This window comes from Macrobrachium rosenbergii, chromosome 41 (genome assembly GCF_040412425.1).
Source record: "Macrobrachium rosenbergii isolate ZJJX-2024 chromosome 41, ASM4041242v1, whole genome shotgun sequence".
Taxonomy (NCBI): domain Eukaryota; kingdom Metazoa; phylum Arthropoda; class Malacostraca; order Decapoda; family Palaemonidae; genus Macrobrachium; species Macrobrachium rosenbergii.
Window position 1 is genome coordinate 87,556,972 of NC_089781.1, and position 18,345 is coordinate 87,575,316.

General features: G+C 36.8%; 1 protein-coding gene across 1 annotated transcript in view; it reads right to left on the reverse strand.

Annotated features, from left to right (window-relative positions):
- The window catches only part of LOC136826952 (DNA (cytosine-5)-methyltransferase PliMCI-like), a 57,167-nt gene extending 40,587 nt beyond the window's left edge, over positions 1–16,580 (reverse strand). Inside the window, exons 1-9 of the mRNA XM_067084552.1 lie at positions 16,101–16,580; positions 11,779–11,935; positions 11,117–11,552; positions 10,079–10,289; positions 7,229–7,447; positions 5,664–5,845; positions 2,567–2,826; positions 612–1,409; positions 144–311 (exon numbers count right to left, since the gene is read on the reverse strand). Of these exons, the coding sequence (XP_066940653.1) occupies positions 144–311; positions 612–1,409; positions 2,567–2,826; positions 5,664–5,845; positions 7,229–7,447; positions 10,079–10,289; positions 11,117–11,552; positions 11,779–11,935; positions 16,101–16,153 (2,484 nt within the window). The 5' untranslated portion in view covers positions 16,154–16,580. The remainder of the gene's footprint in view (positions 1–143; positions 312–611; positions 1,410–2,566; positions 2,827–5,663; positions 5,846–7,228; positions 7,448–10,078; positions 10,290–11,116; positions 11,553–11,778; positions 11,936–16,100) is intronic.
- Between the last annotated feature and the right edge of the window lie 1,765 nt (positions 16,581–18,345).

Here is an 18,345-nt window from a genome sequence, read left to right on the forward strand (position 1 = left end):
CCTCTGTCCCACAGTGACAGACACCAGTTTATTCATCTATCTAAAATCAGTTACAAAATATTTTCATAAACAGTACTGTATACTGCATTTTGGTTAAAAAGATTTCCTAGAGTGCATAAAAAACTCAAAAAAATATAACTAACCTCCTCCTCATCTGGTATTTCCTCAAAACGTGCATTCTGAGAGTGATACATCATTTGATACCAGAAGCTAAGACCATCATCCTCCTTTATAGGATAATATTGCTCAGGATCCTGGATACCTCCCAGTTCCTTCCAACTGTCAGGAGCTCTGTACCTGACGACAGTTACCTGAAACATCAAACATCTCTACATGGCAGCTGTAAACATCAAACACCTTTAAAATGCTAGCTGTAAAAGTTGTTTTTACTGCTAGATGCTCTTACATCAATTATGCTATTATGTGTTCAAGCATGTATTAAAAACTAATAGTGCAGTACTGAAAAATTAACAAACCAAACTAAATTTTATAACAAAATTAATGAAATGCAAATTAAGATATAAGCTGAAAACTAATCTTTTACAATAAATGGAATCGTACCTCTGAACTCCTTATAAAATTAACATTCTAGCCTCATATGAAAAACTTACCTTCTTCATCACTGAACTCAACAGTGTATCTTCACAATCCTCAGTAATGAAGAGTTCCAGAGGATCTGCTGTCTCTCCTAAAACAGTGTCACATCCTCGCCAATACCAATCTGCATGGAAATGTTTCTCTCCCTTGTTATCTTCCCACATGTGATTAATTCTAGCCAAATAAACTGGTGTCTTGGGATCATCAGGCTCTACCATTACGCTGTCATTTACACTGTACAGTTCATCATTAATATGGACTGAACTGTAATATGTTCTTTTGCCTTCCTTTACTATAGGGTCACCTTGCCAAGAAATACGATGTGTATGCTTTCGAATACGATGTTGTCTGGGTTTGCTGGATGGTGCATCTTCCAATTCAATGCCATCCAAGTCTTCTACTTCATTATCTTCAGCCTCTGCTATAAGTCTGTTTGGACATCGACGATTTATGCAGCACTGCTTGCTTTTGCCTGAACCCCCAAATTTAATCATATCTTTGCAGAATTTACACTCACCACAATCTGACTGCTGGCAAGCATCACAAACTCCGCATCGAAGCTTTTTCTTCCAAGTACTCTCCTTGTCAACTTCAATTTGGTCTGAAAAGAAACTCTCAAACAAATTTCTAACCAATGGAGTTGTCGTTGCTTTGCTCCACTTGGGCATCTTCACCTTTATCTTTGGCACACTACGTCTTAAAGCTCGACGTTTACCAAGAGTGACTCCTGCTAGCTTAATAATTGACCGAAGGCAAGGTGTTGCAATTAGCATGTCATCTGTATCTTCACCTGCCAAATCAAAATTATGCACCTGCAAGACAAGATGTAATCATTTTAATTCAGGGGGTTGAGAAATCATTTTTTTTTTTAAACCTTAAGAATTGCAAACTTATAGTCCTACGAACTGGATGTAGTATGACTTAAATTAGGAATAAACATCAAACATGAATGAAGATGTGCAAGTACCATCCTACTTACAACCAAGCTTGGTTCCGACCAACTGGTTGTAAGTCAAAATGGATGTTAAGTTGAACCTTAGTAAGTGGCCGACATACTGGGTAGGGCATAATATCAAACCTTTGCTATATAAAGTACCTACATTAACTGTAATGTAATGTACAATCATTATTTCAATCTTTTTACCATAATGTACTTCTACTGATATATTTTAATCATTTATGTACTGTATATTTTGTACAAGTAGGCATTGAGTTACAACAGGGTCAGGTTCCTGCATGAATGTCAGAAGTCAATTTTAATGTAAACTGGTTTGCAATTCAGTCTATAGTACAATTAACACTGTATGACGCTGCTGATCGGGCAGGGTAACTCAAAATGATGCTGCCTGAGTGATGAGAGAGTTCTCCCAAGATGGATTGTTGCAGCGTAACGCAAGTGGTCAACTGTAATATGGCGTGTACTCTTATGCATCAGCCTGTCCAGCAGGGCTGCCAGAAGGATGGTTGTAAGCGCGAGTGGTTGTATGTCAAGCAGGTTTTAAGTCAGATGGTACTTGTATTTCATCCCAGCAAAACATGACCTTAGGAACTTAGTTATGTAATAACACAATTCTCACACAATGATCCCTTTGGCAGTCTTCCAACATTACTCTACGAAACTGCTGTCTCCCACCTATGCCTTCATGAATGTACCCCTGTGTTTATCAAAATAAGCTGAAACTTTCTTTTATAGCATTTGCATGAACTGCAAAATGGCCAAGATTTCACAGGTAGTCTCAAATTAATGTTTATAAAACTGGTTCCAGTTATTGCAAGCATCACATTGAAAACTATAATAGTTCCCAAAACTTCAAAGTTCATTCAAACTATAATAGTTCCCAAAATTTCAAAGTTCATTCAGCAAGTCAGAAGACTCTGCAATAAAAGCATAAAACCATATGAACAAAAATAAAGGCCTATATAATGAAAAGCTCTTAAACCACTAAAAATCAGTGAAGCAAAATCTTACCTGATCGCAGACAAACTGAGCATGTCTAAGTAGTGTGTCTTCAGTAATTATACTCAAACCACTAGGAGGGACTGTTGTCTGGAGGCTATTGAGCAAGTCTTCATAGGCAGAATCTGGATTTTCTACCAAGAACTCTATAACTAGTTTGCTCAAGTAAATCTTTTCCCGAACAGCATCAACAAATGGAGAGTAGGCTTCACTTGGGTTCATTAATATATATTCACCATAAGCAGTAGAGAATCCAATAAGAGCTTTTTCTCCTGAGGGAAACAAATACAGAGCAATAAATTCTGCAGTGCACAAATCTTTTAACAAATAGGCCATGAAATTTTACAATCAGTGCTACAGTAGACTTTTACATTTCTGGCCCAATTTTTAAATGTTTACCCATACATACTGTTTAGATGCAGACAAATTTGAACTTGATAAAATGGCAAAAAGTGAACACAAAAAGCTTGATGACTAAAGTATTGTTTACGATATCCATCTTCTATTCAATTTAAGCGAACATAATGGGCTAATTTCAACAGAAGCCTTTGTTTGAACTCTCAAACAATTTCTTCTAAAATTAAAAACCTGTTAATATATGTTAGTTCCAACATCTAACAACTAAGTACTTATGAAGTACTGTATAGATGAAGAAGGTATAAAAATATAACAAATTTTATTAAGTAATCTGTATTTTTCCTAATTAAGTAAACCAGAGCCTTTTTACATGAAAATTCCTCAGGGTGTGCAGGAATCAGCCCCTAAACCGTGTAGCAACTGCCATCATTAAGCACTTTTCTTCAGCATCAGGGGCTCTACAGGGTGCTTGCAATGGGATTATGATAAAAGACTCTTGTTTGTATACCTAATAATCTGTAAATTTCTCCTATAGGAATGCAAACCAATGCCTTTTATTCAAGAGATTTACTCTTTAGAAGAGAGGGCAGTCTTTCAACTCAATGCTAAGTTGAATCTCCACCTTGAAATGCTATGCTCTTGGTCAAATTCATGAGCAAAGCAGCAATGACTTCTGTACAATCTGGCACAGGGATTCAAGATTGATAGGATCATGAGCCAGTATGTGATGTATCAGAACTCTCACTCTAAGAAAACTTAAGAGAACCAAGTACTTCTGCTTCCCTAAAGATATGGTGGCACAGGTTAGATGGTACACATCAGCACTTGCGTGAACACCTGGGGGCAGTTGCTACAGGGCTTTGGAATTGGTAGTCTTCTGGTAAAACAAGAACAATAATTGCTAGAAGACTGATGGATGGGTATTTGGAAGTTTGCATCCTCCAGATCCACTGGAAGCAAGAAGCTGCCTCTGATGGAATTTAACAGGGATGTGCTCTTTCCAACTTGACATGAATCTGTAAGACAAACTTGTTCAAAGGAGGGATTTTGATGACTGACCGGTCTCCAGTTGCCAGTCGCCTTCTCCACCTGGAAGAGATGACTATAAAAGCCCAGTGAGTGGTCATGTATTACTTCCAGCACATTCTTCTCCAACATCGCCCCTTCACCTCTGCTGACAAGGCCAGAGCTTACGGATATCTTGGAGGCCTGGTGGGTATGTCAGGAACAGTATCCATAAATAATACAAGGGATAAGCATCATTCTCTGAAAGGTAGTCTAACTGTCCCAAAGGACACAGACTACCAAGGACTCTGCCCTGCCTCTGCCACCTTACCCCAGGGCAACAGGCATCCCGCTCTGGAGAGAGGTGGAGAGAGGGACTGCTAACCTTAGCAGCCCCTTCTTTCTCCTTAACCTTACCTCCCTTACTAGGCAGAGCTGAAGGGGAAGTTTGAAAGGGCTGGGAAGGCTCTTAACCCTTTCTAGAGTAAGAAGTCAAGCAGACATACATCAGGAGTTCTAGATGAACCAGACAACATCCCAGGGATTGCATAATTAGGCATATACAAACTGACATGATACCCAGCAGCATAGCACATCGGTGACCTATCACATGTGAGCCCTCTGTCTGTATGCACATGATCTTTATCACTTTATAACTTCATACTGCATAATTTTCTTTAAAATAGTAAACTTTACTTAACACATTTAGCCTACAGTCCCAAGTTAGCCTAAGCGTAAGTCAACTACTTAACTTTTCTCAGAATCTGCAGAACATTATTGGTGACTTTCATCCCCTAAAAATATCTTCATCATTACTGCTATTAGTTTCTTCATTATTTGTTTTGATTGATTGTAGAGGGTAATGACAAAATAAAGAATAAATTTCAGCAACCACTCAGTGCATTCGCCGTCAAAAAGTAAACAAAGCACACCGCCAGCGCCAGCTATTAAGGGAAATGATCACTAAACATTTGCTAACGGGAAGGGAAGGATAGAAACATTTTCTAGCACAGATAAAGATTAACGCTTGTGCCTCTTACCTCTATCATTGTCTGATCTCGTGGGTGGCATATCGAATGGGTAAATATAATTATATAAAAGAAATGAGGTCTTTCAAGAACTCTAAGAATAAGGAATTCGTGCATTGCCAAATGTTTCATTGTTTTGATTAAAAATTTTCACTTGGTAGAGCCTTCTCAAATGGAGTCTTCAAAAAATTACATGCAATTAAATTAACATCAAAAACATATTTCACTTCACACATTTTCATTACTAATAATTATTTTCATAAAAACAAAAGGGATATGGCATAATTTTTGCAGTCGGGAAGTTGTAAATAATGTGGCACCACAGTCGTGGCTGCTCAATGAACAAATGGAGGCTGATTCAAAATTGAGCCAAATCATGGGAGTTCCCAAACGTCAGAATGCCGGTTTTATGTGGTTCAACTGTACCAGTTAACTACCTAGTTAACAAGTTTCAGCAGCTAATTCCAGGTCCCCTAGAAATATTCCTACATAAAAGGCAATGATATTTTCATAGAACAAGTACAAATATAAATATTGCATGATGAATCACACGCAGATATGCATACATACCATCAATGTGCACTTGAAGGGAACTAACTACAAGAATTATCTACTACTGTGGCTAACAAGAACAGTCACCAAATGAGCTAAAAAAAATACCACAAACTACTGGCTATGAGTGAACAGTAATTATACATTAATATTCATACAGATTTTACCTCCATCAAATCCAGAAATCCACCATTCATTAATGGGTCCCAATTCTTTGGCTGGAACTCCTCCCTCTATATCAGGGTTTTCTTCATAGATGGGTTTCAAGTATCCAGAAAAATACAAAAGGACATTTCGCTCTATTAAGCCACCATCAAATGGACACAAGTGACCTTCCTTGTCGTAGACACTAGAATAAAAAAGACACAGCATTACTGGCTCAGTCCCAAATCCATGTATATACAGTATTTACGTGTATCATTGTAAATATTGTTTACATGTTTTTCACTCTATATAGTTAACATATAATATGAATTCTCTCCACTATTTTTTATCTTCTGCACTTTCTGAAAGAACTCTTTATCATGCCTGGGTCTTCATCTATTTTCCCCTTTTTTCTAAGATTTCCTAGGCATTCTAACAGGTTTCAGCCCATTATGTGAGATCAGAGTTTTTTTTCTCTCACCTCTGGACACCACATCTCTACAAATGCCTTACTAATATTACAATCTTCCAACTGTACCCTGGTCATGATTCTTTATATACTATGTCTCATCTTTTCAAAATCTCCACCAATTTCCTTGTCAATACAGACCTTATGTACCCATCAAAAGTCTTTGCTTCCACCAAAAGTCTGCTCTTTTCCTCTACCAATGGCATATTTTTATTTACTAGTAGTCTGCCTATCCCTCCATTTCATCTTCAAGGACACAAAAGTGTTCTACCTCCTCTAAGACATTCTAATCTATCAAAACATGGTTTTTAACTGCCCTCTCTTCCTCATTCATTCTTGTAGTCCATTCTAGACTTTGAAAATCTCTAACCCCTTGCATATTTTGTAAATCTGAGCATCTCTCATGGCACTATCGCTTACAATCTTACACATAGTATAGGGTTCACCACCACACCTTTTTTCACAAAAACTACTGGCAATTTTCCTGATTGTAAATTTTCATTTTCTTCCTTTCCAGTCGCTATAAGCTTTGTTTTGCTTATGTTGATTTTCGTTCTTCTCTCTGTTTCATTCTTCATTCACAACGCTTCTCCATCTCTTTCTTAGATTCTGCCAAAAAACTGCATAAAGAAGCTCCCGTAGCCTCCTTTTCTGCTGTTGATCTCTCTAGCACAAAACCAAGCTGACAATACTTATTTTAAACAATTTTCTCAGCCTCTCCTCTTACGCCTTTTCCAATAATTTCATAGAATGCTCAAATAGTCTTTCATAAGCGCTAAGTTACTTGCTTACACCATACACACACAGAATTTTTCTTCATCTTTTACAATGCTGTATTAGATCATCTTTTTATTTTGCAATAAATATTCATTAATATTCAACTAAACGTAAAATGAAGTTACGGGAAAAATTCAGTCACAAATCTTTAAATATTTAAATAAAACTTTTCCACTTAAATTAGTAAAAGTGCAACATGAAATAAATTTTATAACCCACAAATGACCTTGTCAGAAATACTGCTTTTTTAACATTAAACTCTTAAATAGATAAAATGGTGATTCCAAGATTGTTACCATAGTATAGCAAAAGTAATTAACATTACCTTGAAAACAAACTTACTTGAATCCAGTTATCTTCTGTTGTGGCCTCTCATCCATTTCATGGACAAATTCTTCTTCACCAGTGAAGAGTGACAACTTTGGATCTGTCAGGGCAATAAATTCCTCTACTGCACCATCAGGATGACCAGGAAACAACATAAGGTCAGCACTATTAAGATGCTGCCGACAAATCTCACAACGACCCTGTATCTTGGGGGTGCTATTGTTGCTATTCTCACTGGAAAGAAAGAGGTTTGATTTTTACTAGAAATATTTCTGACAAAAAACTGATTAACAGTAATTCTAATAATCTCTACATTATCACAGCAACTTGAAACACTAATAATGAATCAATAGCTTTCAAACTTCATAAGTTTCAACAGTCAGCCCTTGTTTTGAAAATTCTTGGGCAATGAACAACCTTTATCAACACAAAATATCCCTGGGTAGTAGCTAATACAAGCATAATTCATATGTTACACTTAGATTTGTCTCAAAATTCCTGTATTTTATGTAAATAAGTAAATCTTGTTAAACAAGCATTTTTCATCACTAAATAACTGTACAGTATCATGGAAAAATTCTCAGGGTTTTGCAAAGCAGACAACTCACAGTAATACTTATTTCTGTATAGTAATAAATGCAACAGCTTAGATTTCTTCATTGTTCCTAAACTACATATCATTCGGGTAAAAGTTTCCCTGGTGGGAATGGTTTTAACGTTATTTCACTTTCTTTATTCTTTACTTACTGGACAAATCCAAAAAAAAAGTCTATGATGCACCATGTGTCAATGGTTGCAGATTTATATTCATTAGATGAATATTATAAAATAATTCAGGATAGGCTTCCTTTGCCTTGATCTGAATTGAATATAGAATTTAGGCCAAAGGCCAAGCACTGGGAATTATAAAAGTCACTCAGTGCTGAAACAAATTGACAGTAAAGGTTTGAAAGGTGTAACAGGAGTAAAACCTCGCAGTTGCACTATGAATCAATTGTTAGGAGAGGGTGGAAAGTAAGATGGAAGACCTTAAGTAATGTCTATAGTGCACTGCATGAGGTGCACTGACGGCACTATCCCCCTACGGGGAATCTTTGTCGGGGACTACAAGTAAAGGAGCAATATTGCTACCTTTAAAATAGCAGCTGCCCCAGGAGATCCACCTGAATACCTTGCCCTCAGTGACTTACAGGTTGTCAGTCTGTTGGGATAGGGCTCAGCACTAAGGGCAAGCGCTAAGATAGTTTCCCCTGCTCTGCAACATAAGGTAATCAAGTTTCATGGGTGGAGAGGCATGGCATCCAAATCAACCCTCCATCAAAATTTCAAAAGCAGGTTTCAATAATCCAATTAATTTACGTCTTTGTTATTAAGTATTTTGTTAGAATGTAAGAATAAATATGAAATTGTTCCCAAGAAAAAAAAAAGCCTGACAACAACTTGTTAGGTCAGCAGCTGAAGCACAAGGTAAAGTCATCAAAGCACTGGGACACTGCCATGCCATCCTTTATGCCCCAATAAAACAGCAATGGGACAAGGATCTGGGAAGCTTACTCAACAACAAACCAATGATACAATATCATTCTGCAATTTGGCCACAGCAGAATTAAATCTTCTTGAAAATTGTGAGGTAATGAATCACAGAAAAAAAAGGCAAAACTATTAGAATTAACTGCATTGTCTAGTATTATGTGATAGTACATTCTGGGAACATATAAATGCAAAGGATAATCAAATTTATAAAATATCTTTCATCCTGCACAATGAGTTAAGTGAACAAGTCAGAGATTAATATTACCATCAGGGATAGGAACTTTAATAGAATTTAGGTTTTATCCAACAATTTAAAATGGCAATTAGCAGTCGAAGACCATACAAGGGAACACTATTCAAAACATTGAAGGGTATAAATTAAAACATTCTAAAAATTTTGACTTTTGCAGTACAGTACCCCCTCCATCATTTGCAATAATTCATCCAAGAGGGATGCAAACAAATCCAAAGTACAGACAAAGGAATGGTGAATAGGCCAGCCTGGCCTACGCTACCCCTAGACTAACCCTAAAGAAAGGAGTATACCAGAAATTCAACAGGTATTCTCCTCTCAATGAAAGACAATACTGGTACTTTACATAATCTTCAGTGCTGCTGTCTGACAATACTGAAACACCTTAATCTCAGTGTTAAGTACACTAGATGTTAAAAGAGGATACAATACAATGAATGCACAACTCCACCTCAGAGTTCTGCTGAATAACAGAAATTAACAAAAATTACCAGCATTACTGCCAGAGCAGCCTGGGAATGATGTCTTAAATAGCAAGACAATCAAACAATGAGTGAGGTGACCTCAAGAGCCAGGAACCTAAGGATCTGCCACTCACATACAGTGCTCACCTACTACACCTGGCATCTGACATTCTTATCAGTAGCTTTTGTGACAAACATGAGCACTGTAATATTTTTTTATTGCTCTGTTCTTGGTTAAGCAATTTTATACTTTGACTGATATGTTGGATTACTAACCTTTCCCTTTCTGTCCTTTCCCCCACACTGCATACTGTATGTATATTAGTCTATTTTCATTTTTTCCACATATGGGCATTTTATTACTTACTGTACAAGGTTGCAAGATGTTCCAATTGAATGTATGTTCATTCCAGATAAAAATAATTATAATTCAGCCACATCAATACACTGATCAAATACAGGGTATATGGACATAACTAAGAAAAGTACCATTACAGATACTATACTGATAAAGGACACACAAATCACAACAAAATGGTAATAAACTGCTCTACAAATACACAAAACATAATTTTGATATTAAACTATGTCTTCAAAATAATGAACAGGAAATACCTTTCAGTATCCGGTTTTCTTGCATCATCAGATTTGCCATCCTCTTCGATAACTGAATCAGTGTCCTTTTTCTGTCTCTTGTCACTGTGCCCATCACCATCTGCTTTTTCCTTCAAGTTCTGTTCCTCACATTTACGTTTGGAAACAAACATGTCTGAGATTGATCGCTGAGATTTATCAACAGATCTCCTAGTTCGACGTGGTGCAGAACCTGACAAGGATAAAAGAAATGAGTCTGAACAACCAAGTATACTGTAATTAAATCTGGTCTAAGTCTTCATCAATGCCCCGCCTCCATGATTTTTATTGGTCTTGTTCTGTGACTTCTGGCATGTACTGATTTCCTGACTAATTATTCCTCATCCCTTTTTATCATGTCTAAAATATTTCCATCTTTAGGAGCTTAGTCCATTTTCCAGCCACTTGTCACATCTGTACAAGAAGGAAACTCATAATCGCTGGTTCACAAGTACACTATAAAAAGCTGGCACAGGCCAAACACAAAAAGTTATCCTGATGTAGCCCACCATTATCTTGTGGCCATAAGCATTTGGAATGTGCCATTCCAATATTAGCCAGATCATGTTTACATCAAGCATTGATTTTGGGACAATTTTCACTCACTGAAAAGGTATTGAAGGATTAATCAAAGGGAAATATACACTGAATAAGAAATTTCAATCTTACTCCTTTCTCAAAGCACAGCATTATAAAGCAATATATGAAATCACACAACAATAGTTATTAGACTACAGTAGTTACAGTATACAGTAGCTATAGTAACCTATAATTATTCTTCAAGTGATAAAAAAAGTAAATTCTAAACATTCCACACAATCACTTTTCTTGTAAAAAAAACGAATACTATTGATGTTATCAACCATTTTGTGTGTGCTCAATTACTGCAATTTACATAGTTAACATACTGATAGCTACTGGATCTACTAAAATTCAATTCACAGCTGTCACAATGGCTTGTATTCACTTAAATCATAAACTGTCACTCCTTGGTACAGTGCATGAGAAAATATAGCTTACCTTTACCCTTTTTACTGTTCTTAATAGTAAGGTCTTCCATTTCTGCATCTTCATTGTTAGAGTCCTCATCTTCCACTTTTTTTACAACTTTACTTTCAGATTTGTCAGCAGAAGAAGTGGTACCATTTCCAGAAATCCCTAATCCACTGTCTGAAGGCCCACTTTTTTCTTCTGATGACCCACTAGCACTGCTTGACGGTTCTCCATTCTTGCTCTGAGTTCCATTGCCGCTACTTGATGTTGCGCTTCCACCAGTCAAAGAGCTGCTGTTGTTGCCTGCATTCTTGTCATTTTCCTTATTGGCAAACATAGCTAGTTTACCTTTGAAAGAATCATTCTTTGCATTTGATTCCCTAACTGTTTCCTTCTTATCCTCATTCTGGGATGAGTTTAACCACGATTCTAGCAAATTTTCAAGCTTGTTGTTAAACCCTTTCTGGAAAGTGAAGAAATTGGTGTAAAAGTTAGATATAAAAAAATGAAAAGAAAGAGTGAATGAATTAATGGAATGAGGAAGAATGTCACTATTAACAACCATGAAGTTAAGTGCTGTGTACATTAAAGTGTATCAGTAAAAGCACTTCATGCAATTGTGCTGATATATATTGAAATTACCCTATTTCTAATTTATCAGAAACAATTAATAACAATGAATACTGTACCTCTGTTATTTCTTCATCTCTAAACTGACTCTCTAAAGTGACAATTTCCTTAGATACTGTTTCAGTTAAATGATCCACCAAAAGATTTCGAAGTCGTTTAATGTAACCTTTCTGGGTTACTTCCTCTTCTTTATATTCAGCCTGTAATTCTGTAACCCTGAAATCATCATAAGTCTTCATATTAGCTAAATGTTAAGAAAACACAAAACAAAAACTTTCTGCTAAGCATATTCTTTACTGTACATCTGTACAGTCAGTGTGTCACACTGAGCCTACTTGTCATCATAATTTCTCTGACATGGTTGAAGGGGTTTCAATCAAACACAGTTGGAAATGAAAGGTTATTTTTAATCTGTCTACCACACTTACTTTATTGCCACAACTTCCCTTATGCGATTGAAGGGATTTCAGTGGATAAATTCCTGCAATTGCACCAGAAATGAGAAAATTTTTAAATTGTCACTTTCATGATGTATAATGTTGTTGTTCTGTTTACATTTACAAACTCATCATCACCACAGTCTGCTGTACTATGAAAATTCTAAACATCTGAATGAAAACACTTAAAGAGCAAATCAACCAAAAGTAGGTAAAATAACAAGCACCATAAAATTCCATCTTAACCAGACTAATGATGAATGTTAGTCTGAATCCATATCAGAATTGATGGGGGCAGATAATCAAAGCCATTATTTTCACGAATGGCCAAAATGGACATCACCTTCTCCATGGCGACAAAATGATAATTCAGGTGGTTGTCTTTCATGAGGAAGGTGAGAGTTTTGAAATCAAGACTGAACTGAAGACAAAAATGGTAATGTTAACAGTTACAATGCAATTTGCTGAATAAAATATATTTTTGGTATGCACCATTCATTTCCAAGAGAACAAGTATAAAGAAGTTTCTTTAGCATTACAATATGCTACACTAGATTTCATCATATATAAAAAATTGGCAAAATAACAAACTAAATACCTGTCAATTAAATTTAGCATAAAGTTGATATGCATAGATGCACATGAATAGAGATTGGTCATCTGAGTATCGGTCTGTCTGTCATACTTAAACTGTCTAACTTTGTACACAGCTGTGATGACAAGGTAAGTGTGACACACAGAAACAGTTTCCTTCAATGCATATTTAGCCTGTACTGTACATAGCTATGCATAATGGGCTAACTTTGTATAAAGTTTGACTAAAATCCCTTCAACTGAGTAGTGAGAAAAAGCTGCAAAATTATGACAGACTAACTGACGAGCAAAAAGAAGGACAATCTCCCTTCAGGCAGATATGCATGACAGTCTGTCTTTGAACCTAGTTTGACTAAAATCTCTTCAACTATGGTAAAAGTTTCAATGGCAAGGTACATGAGAGACAACAGATGGATAATTTCCTTTCATGCCCCTTCAGTTTATGGATGACTGATTAGACAGACAACATAACTGAGAAGGAAAGTATATTGTTGCTCCCTCACTAATGGAGGGGGCTGAAAAGAGGAATCAAGTTATGCAAACTGATTTTAATACCTCAATGTCAACTAGTTAAAAATTTTTTTTATCAATTGGTCCAAGAAAGACACATGCAAATCAGAGTCCACGGCCAAACAGCAAATAGCTGTAGAAAGGCTGAATTTATTCTTTTTCTTATGTATATCAGATACTAGAAATGGAAAATTGGTTCATGGTAATTTCCAATGTCTAAGACTAGGCTGAACTTATTCCTTTTCTTATGTATATCAGATACTAGGTTGTGTGTTTTTTGGGAGGTTGTCACATCAGAGAGAGAGAGAGAGAGAGAGAGAGAGAGATATGTGATGCAAAGGTTTTTATTGGCATGGAATACTGGAGTTATTTATCAATCCCAGTTTCTATGATTTTTAGTATGCTTCCTTCATAGAAAACCAAGAATGATGGGGTACTGGTTTTTCTGAAGTATAATGGCAGGATAAAAAATATTTGCTGGTTAAGTAAAAGCACAGGTATGCTAATTTATCAATATGTTTGTTTAAAGTACAAAAGTTTTAGGATTTAATAAAGCTTTATTAATGGGATCTTTGTTTTAGCTGCAGAAATTTCAGGATTCAAGTTAATGCAAGCTTTATCAATAGTAAAATTCTTAAATTCACATCATCAGATACAAATATACACAAATACATACAGTACTCTAAAAAAAAATTTTATATCAAGATACAAATACTATATACTGTATAGTAATTTTTCAGAACTTACAAAAAAATTCTAGCTGTGAAAATTTGACCTTTTAATAGCACTGTAGTATACAGATTCCTATCTTATAAGATTTATAAATCTGTTCTACAGTAATACTCCCCTCTCTCTCTCTCTCTCTCTCTCTCTTGTTGGGATGGGAATGGGACAGAGAAGAAATGTCTCTTAACTGTGTACAGGGTGAGACACATGGTGAGCCAAGGTCAGTTGCACAGCCAGCCATGGATCTGGCACCCTAGGATGGGTTAGGTTCAGATATATACTCTAAGATATTTACAATGCAGTGGATCAGGTTAAGTTTGGGCCCTAGAACAATTAAGGACACAGTACCCTAGGTAAGGTTTGATTTGAGAAAGTCAGGTTAGGATGCATCTTGTAAGTAGCTAGTGCTTGCTACATTTTCATGCTCTGGGCTACAAATCTTTTGAGATTGTTATTGTTGATCTGCATGAAATAGGCCAGTACATATTTTAGACAGATTAGACTATGTTGTGAGTTATACATTTCCTATCTTTTGAGTAGTGCACTGCACTCGTTTTTAGATTTCCACCACCCTAAAACAGCAGTTTCCACTATACTTTAGTCCCCCATAACTATTGTATATGGGAAATGGGAAAAAACAAAGAGGTTTGCAACTTAAGTGATAGTTAAACATGCATACAACATGAGATAGCCAGTTGGTTTTATTTGATTTTATGAAATTTAAGCTATCAAGCCCAGCACTGGGGACCTTCAGCCATTCAGCACATAGAATTAAAAAGACGGAGTTAGGGTGGTTGGACAGCAAGATAAAGACCTCACAGAGAGAGAGAGAGAGAGAGAGAGAGAGAGAGAGAGAGAGAAAGAAATGAAGTGGGTAGTACTAATGGTGGGACTGGGAGAAAACCTTAAATTGCAATAAGAAGAAATAGTTAGAGAGGTTGACAGCAAAATGGAAGAAATGCAGCAGGAAAGAAGATAAAGCTGGCTAACAATGGCTGCAAACAATGTTTAGTAATACCTAGGCACCACTCTAGGTGCACTAATGGCATTACTCCCAACAGGGGATAGCCTGTTGGTAAAATACAGACTCTGGTTCAAGTATTTGGCTGGAAATTAAAGTTTCATAAGGTTACCTTAAGGGGGAGTTTGGGTAAAACCAAAGACAACTCCCATGTCCCTCTGGTTCAGTAACTATCAGTTTAAGCACAAAAATGGGTGCCATGTTTAGTACCAGCCCTTTGGGGATGAACATGAAAACATTAATGAGAGTGTAAATATCAAAAACACAAACAAAAGGCATAAACATTAACAAAACCATACGCAAATGGCGGTAAATATTAGTCGCCAACTGGCGGGAACCAGGCCACAGTAGTAGCATTCAGTTTTACTGGTGTTTGATTTATTAAGTTTAAGCTGTCAAGCCAAGCACTGGGGCACTTCTGGCCATTCAGTGCCCAAGACAGTGACAAGAGGGAGTTGGAGTGGTTGGACAGCAAGAAATGATATCCTGAAAATAAAAGAAATGAAGTACAAGGATCCAAAGGTAGAAATGAGAGAGAACCCCACAGTTGCACACAGCAAGGACACGAAGGGACGCTGCGAACACCATTTAGTACCTTACAGGGTATGATTTTTTAGTCTCTATAATACAGACCATCTATAGGCTCACATCAAGTGGATCATGGTCATAAAAAGCGCCCTCCATCAAGAGGGGAGGGGGGCCAGAAAAGAAGCCTTCCGTTAAGAAGAGGGGTAGCTTTACCAAAAATATCAATTTCATATTTGTTTACCTTGTTAAAGCATAATTTCTCGAAAGATCTACCCTATGCCTAGGCCTATTACCGATGAAGCATAGGCCTAACAACCCAAACCAACAGTACATAAGCTTATCTGCTGGTCGGGGTTAATCTGCTACGAACTTTGGGCCTTGGCTTTTATGGTCCTCCCCCCGACGCCCCGGGCCAGGCAAGGGCACAACGTCCAAGAATGGGTTAGGTAAGGGTATTTCTGGTTGGGCCATAGGTCCATCCCCTCTGAAATAGCCTACCTATTAAAAAAAAAATATATACCTGACCCCTTACACCTCATACAAATGATATCCTGTAAATGCTTACTTTCTCCTCACACTTTCGGGTATTCCTGGTGTCTGGGAAACAACTCCCGGCATTGTAACGTCACAAAATAAAAGTCCTGGAACGCAACGTCACAAAATAATTATTCCAGGCGAAGAAGCACTGGCAGCAATCAAACTTGACAGTACGTCTAGCAGAGTTCAGCGAAATTTGGCGCGCACTAATGCGAAGCAAAGGAAACAAATTACATGCACGCTTAGGATTTATTTGGGTATGTTCAATACACCTTAAGAAATTTCACTGTTTACTCCATTCAATAGTTTCCGTTCTAAATTTGGATAAATAATTCACTTTATTAATTCTAAAACTTTTTGCTTTCCATAAATCTAACTTTGATATTTAATATTATCTGAATTTACAATAGGAGATAATGCAGGCATTGAATGTAAATGAAACGTAACCAAATGAAACTTGTGTCTCGCAATCTCTCATTGTAGATCTATTTCACAGGTAGTGAAATGTGCATTATGGAAAATAGAGAAGGCACAAACAACCGCTGTTATAGAGATCGGTCTCTGGCATAGTATTACATCTTGCCAACCGAGCTTCTACAAACTAGATGTATCGAAATTAAAGGCGTGTATGTTCATATTGCAGCCAAATATAGGCCATTTGTTTGCGCGGGAAGAATAGCCTATCCATCAATGAACTCTTCATATAAAATCAATGAGCCTATCCAATGCATTTCTAAGCAACAACTATGTCATTCAAATCAGTACACAACAGCAAAATTAAGTGGTACCGATGTAATTATATTATACAATATAGTCTATGAGTAAGAAGCCTGTGTTCGTTCAATTATTTTGTAAAAACAAATCAATACAGGTTAAGCCTAAAGTGCAGCAGACAAATCTTCTATGGCTAAATTAAGGAAAGCTGAAGATTGCTGTATAACCCAACTAGCCCAACTAATATACTTGTTTGCCGGAGGGACAGAATTAGGTAGCCATGAAATGAAAATTGGACTGCACCTTGAATAAGAAAGAGCCCCGTTAGGTGTTATCTGTGTTAACGGATTTGGCCAAGCGACGCAATAAGCATTTTTTATTGATTGCACAGCTGTTTCGGCATCATGTATTTCCGAAGTCATTTTAATGAGAATCCAGATGAAACCGCCTTTATTGGTGGCATGGCTTCATAAAATGGCCGGTAGATTTCCCTTCTATAAATGAGAGCTAGCTCAACAATTCTCTCATACAGTTCAACCTTGGCTTCCATAAACACTCTTTAAATGTCTTCTCAATCTTTTGAACTTGCCCCGCTACTGTCCTTTCATCACCTGTTCTGAGACCACCTTGTCTCTCAACCTACCATCAATTGTTATAATTACTACCAAATACTAATATATAAATCTGCTGTTTCATTATTTCACTGTTTATATCAAGAGCCCATACCAGCACAAGGCTGGCTTAATCTAAAACTCACAAACTATTCATTACTCCATCTTCCTGTTTTCTATTAGGTTCCTATTGTTAGTTTTTTTTTATTAGCTATCCCCAATCGTACAGCATCATCTGCAAACATCAACCATTCCTCACTCCATTCATCACCCATTTTCTTATCGAACAACTTTACATCTGATATCATATCTGTACAATTCGCGCATATTTCCATCCATAAACATGTCAGAGAGCCATGGAGATGTACTACACTCTTGTCTGAGACCCATTCTACACCTTGAATACCTCTCTTCAACCTATCATTTATGTCATAATTATATCCTCAACATCGTCATGATCAACTCTTCTGTTTTTTCGTAAGTTTTTCTGGGTCCTTGAACTTTGTACGGCTTTTTCCTTTTACCTTCAAACTTCTAACAATTTCTTAATTCATACACGCTCTTCCCGTCAACCTTTTTATCGTCTTGCTGATGGTTCAATCTTTTTATCATTATGCTGGTGGCTCACCTTCTTCCCCAACCCATTTTATTGCTTTCCTTCTTTTATCACTTACTGTCCTTTTGATTATTTGGGCTGTCCTCTTGTACCTCTGTACGCAATCAAATAATCACTGTTCCTCTTTCACAAAATTCCTAATTTCCTCACCCAGTTGCTTACTAGTTTTGTTCTCTCCCTGACCTCTTACAAACGCAAATACCCCTTACTTACTCTATGGCCTTCATTATCATGGAATTTTGCTCACTTCTTATACACTCTTATTTCCATATTTTTAACCAAATCTGATATTCTATATAAAAATTTTCCCTTATTACGCTCTTCTCACTTCC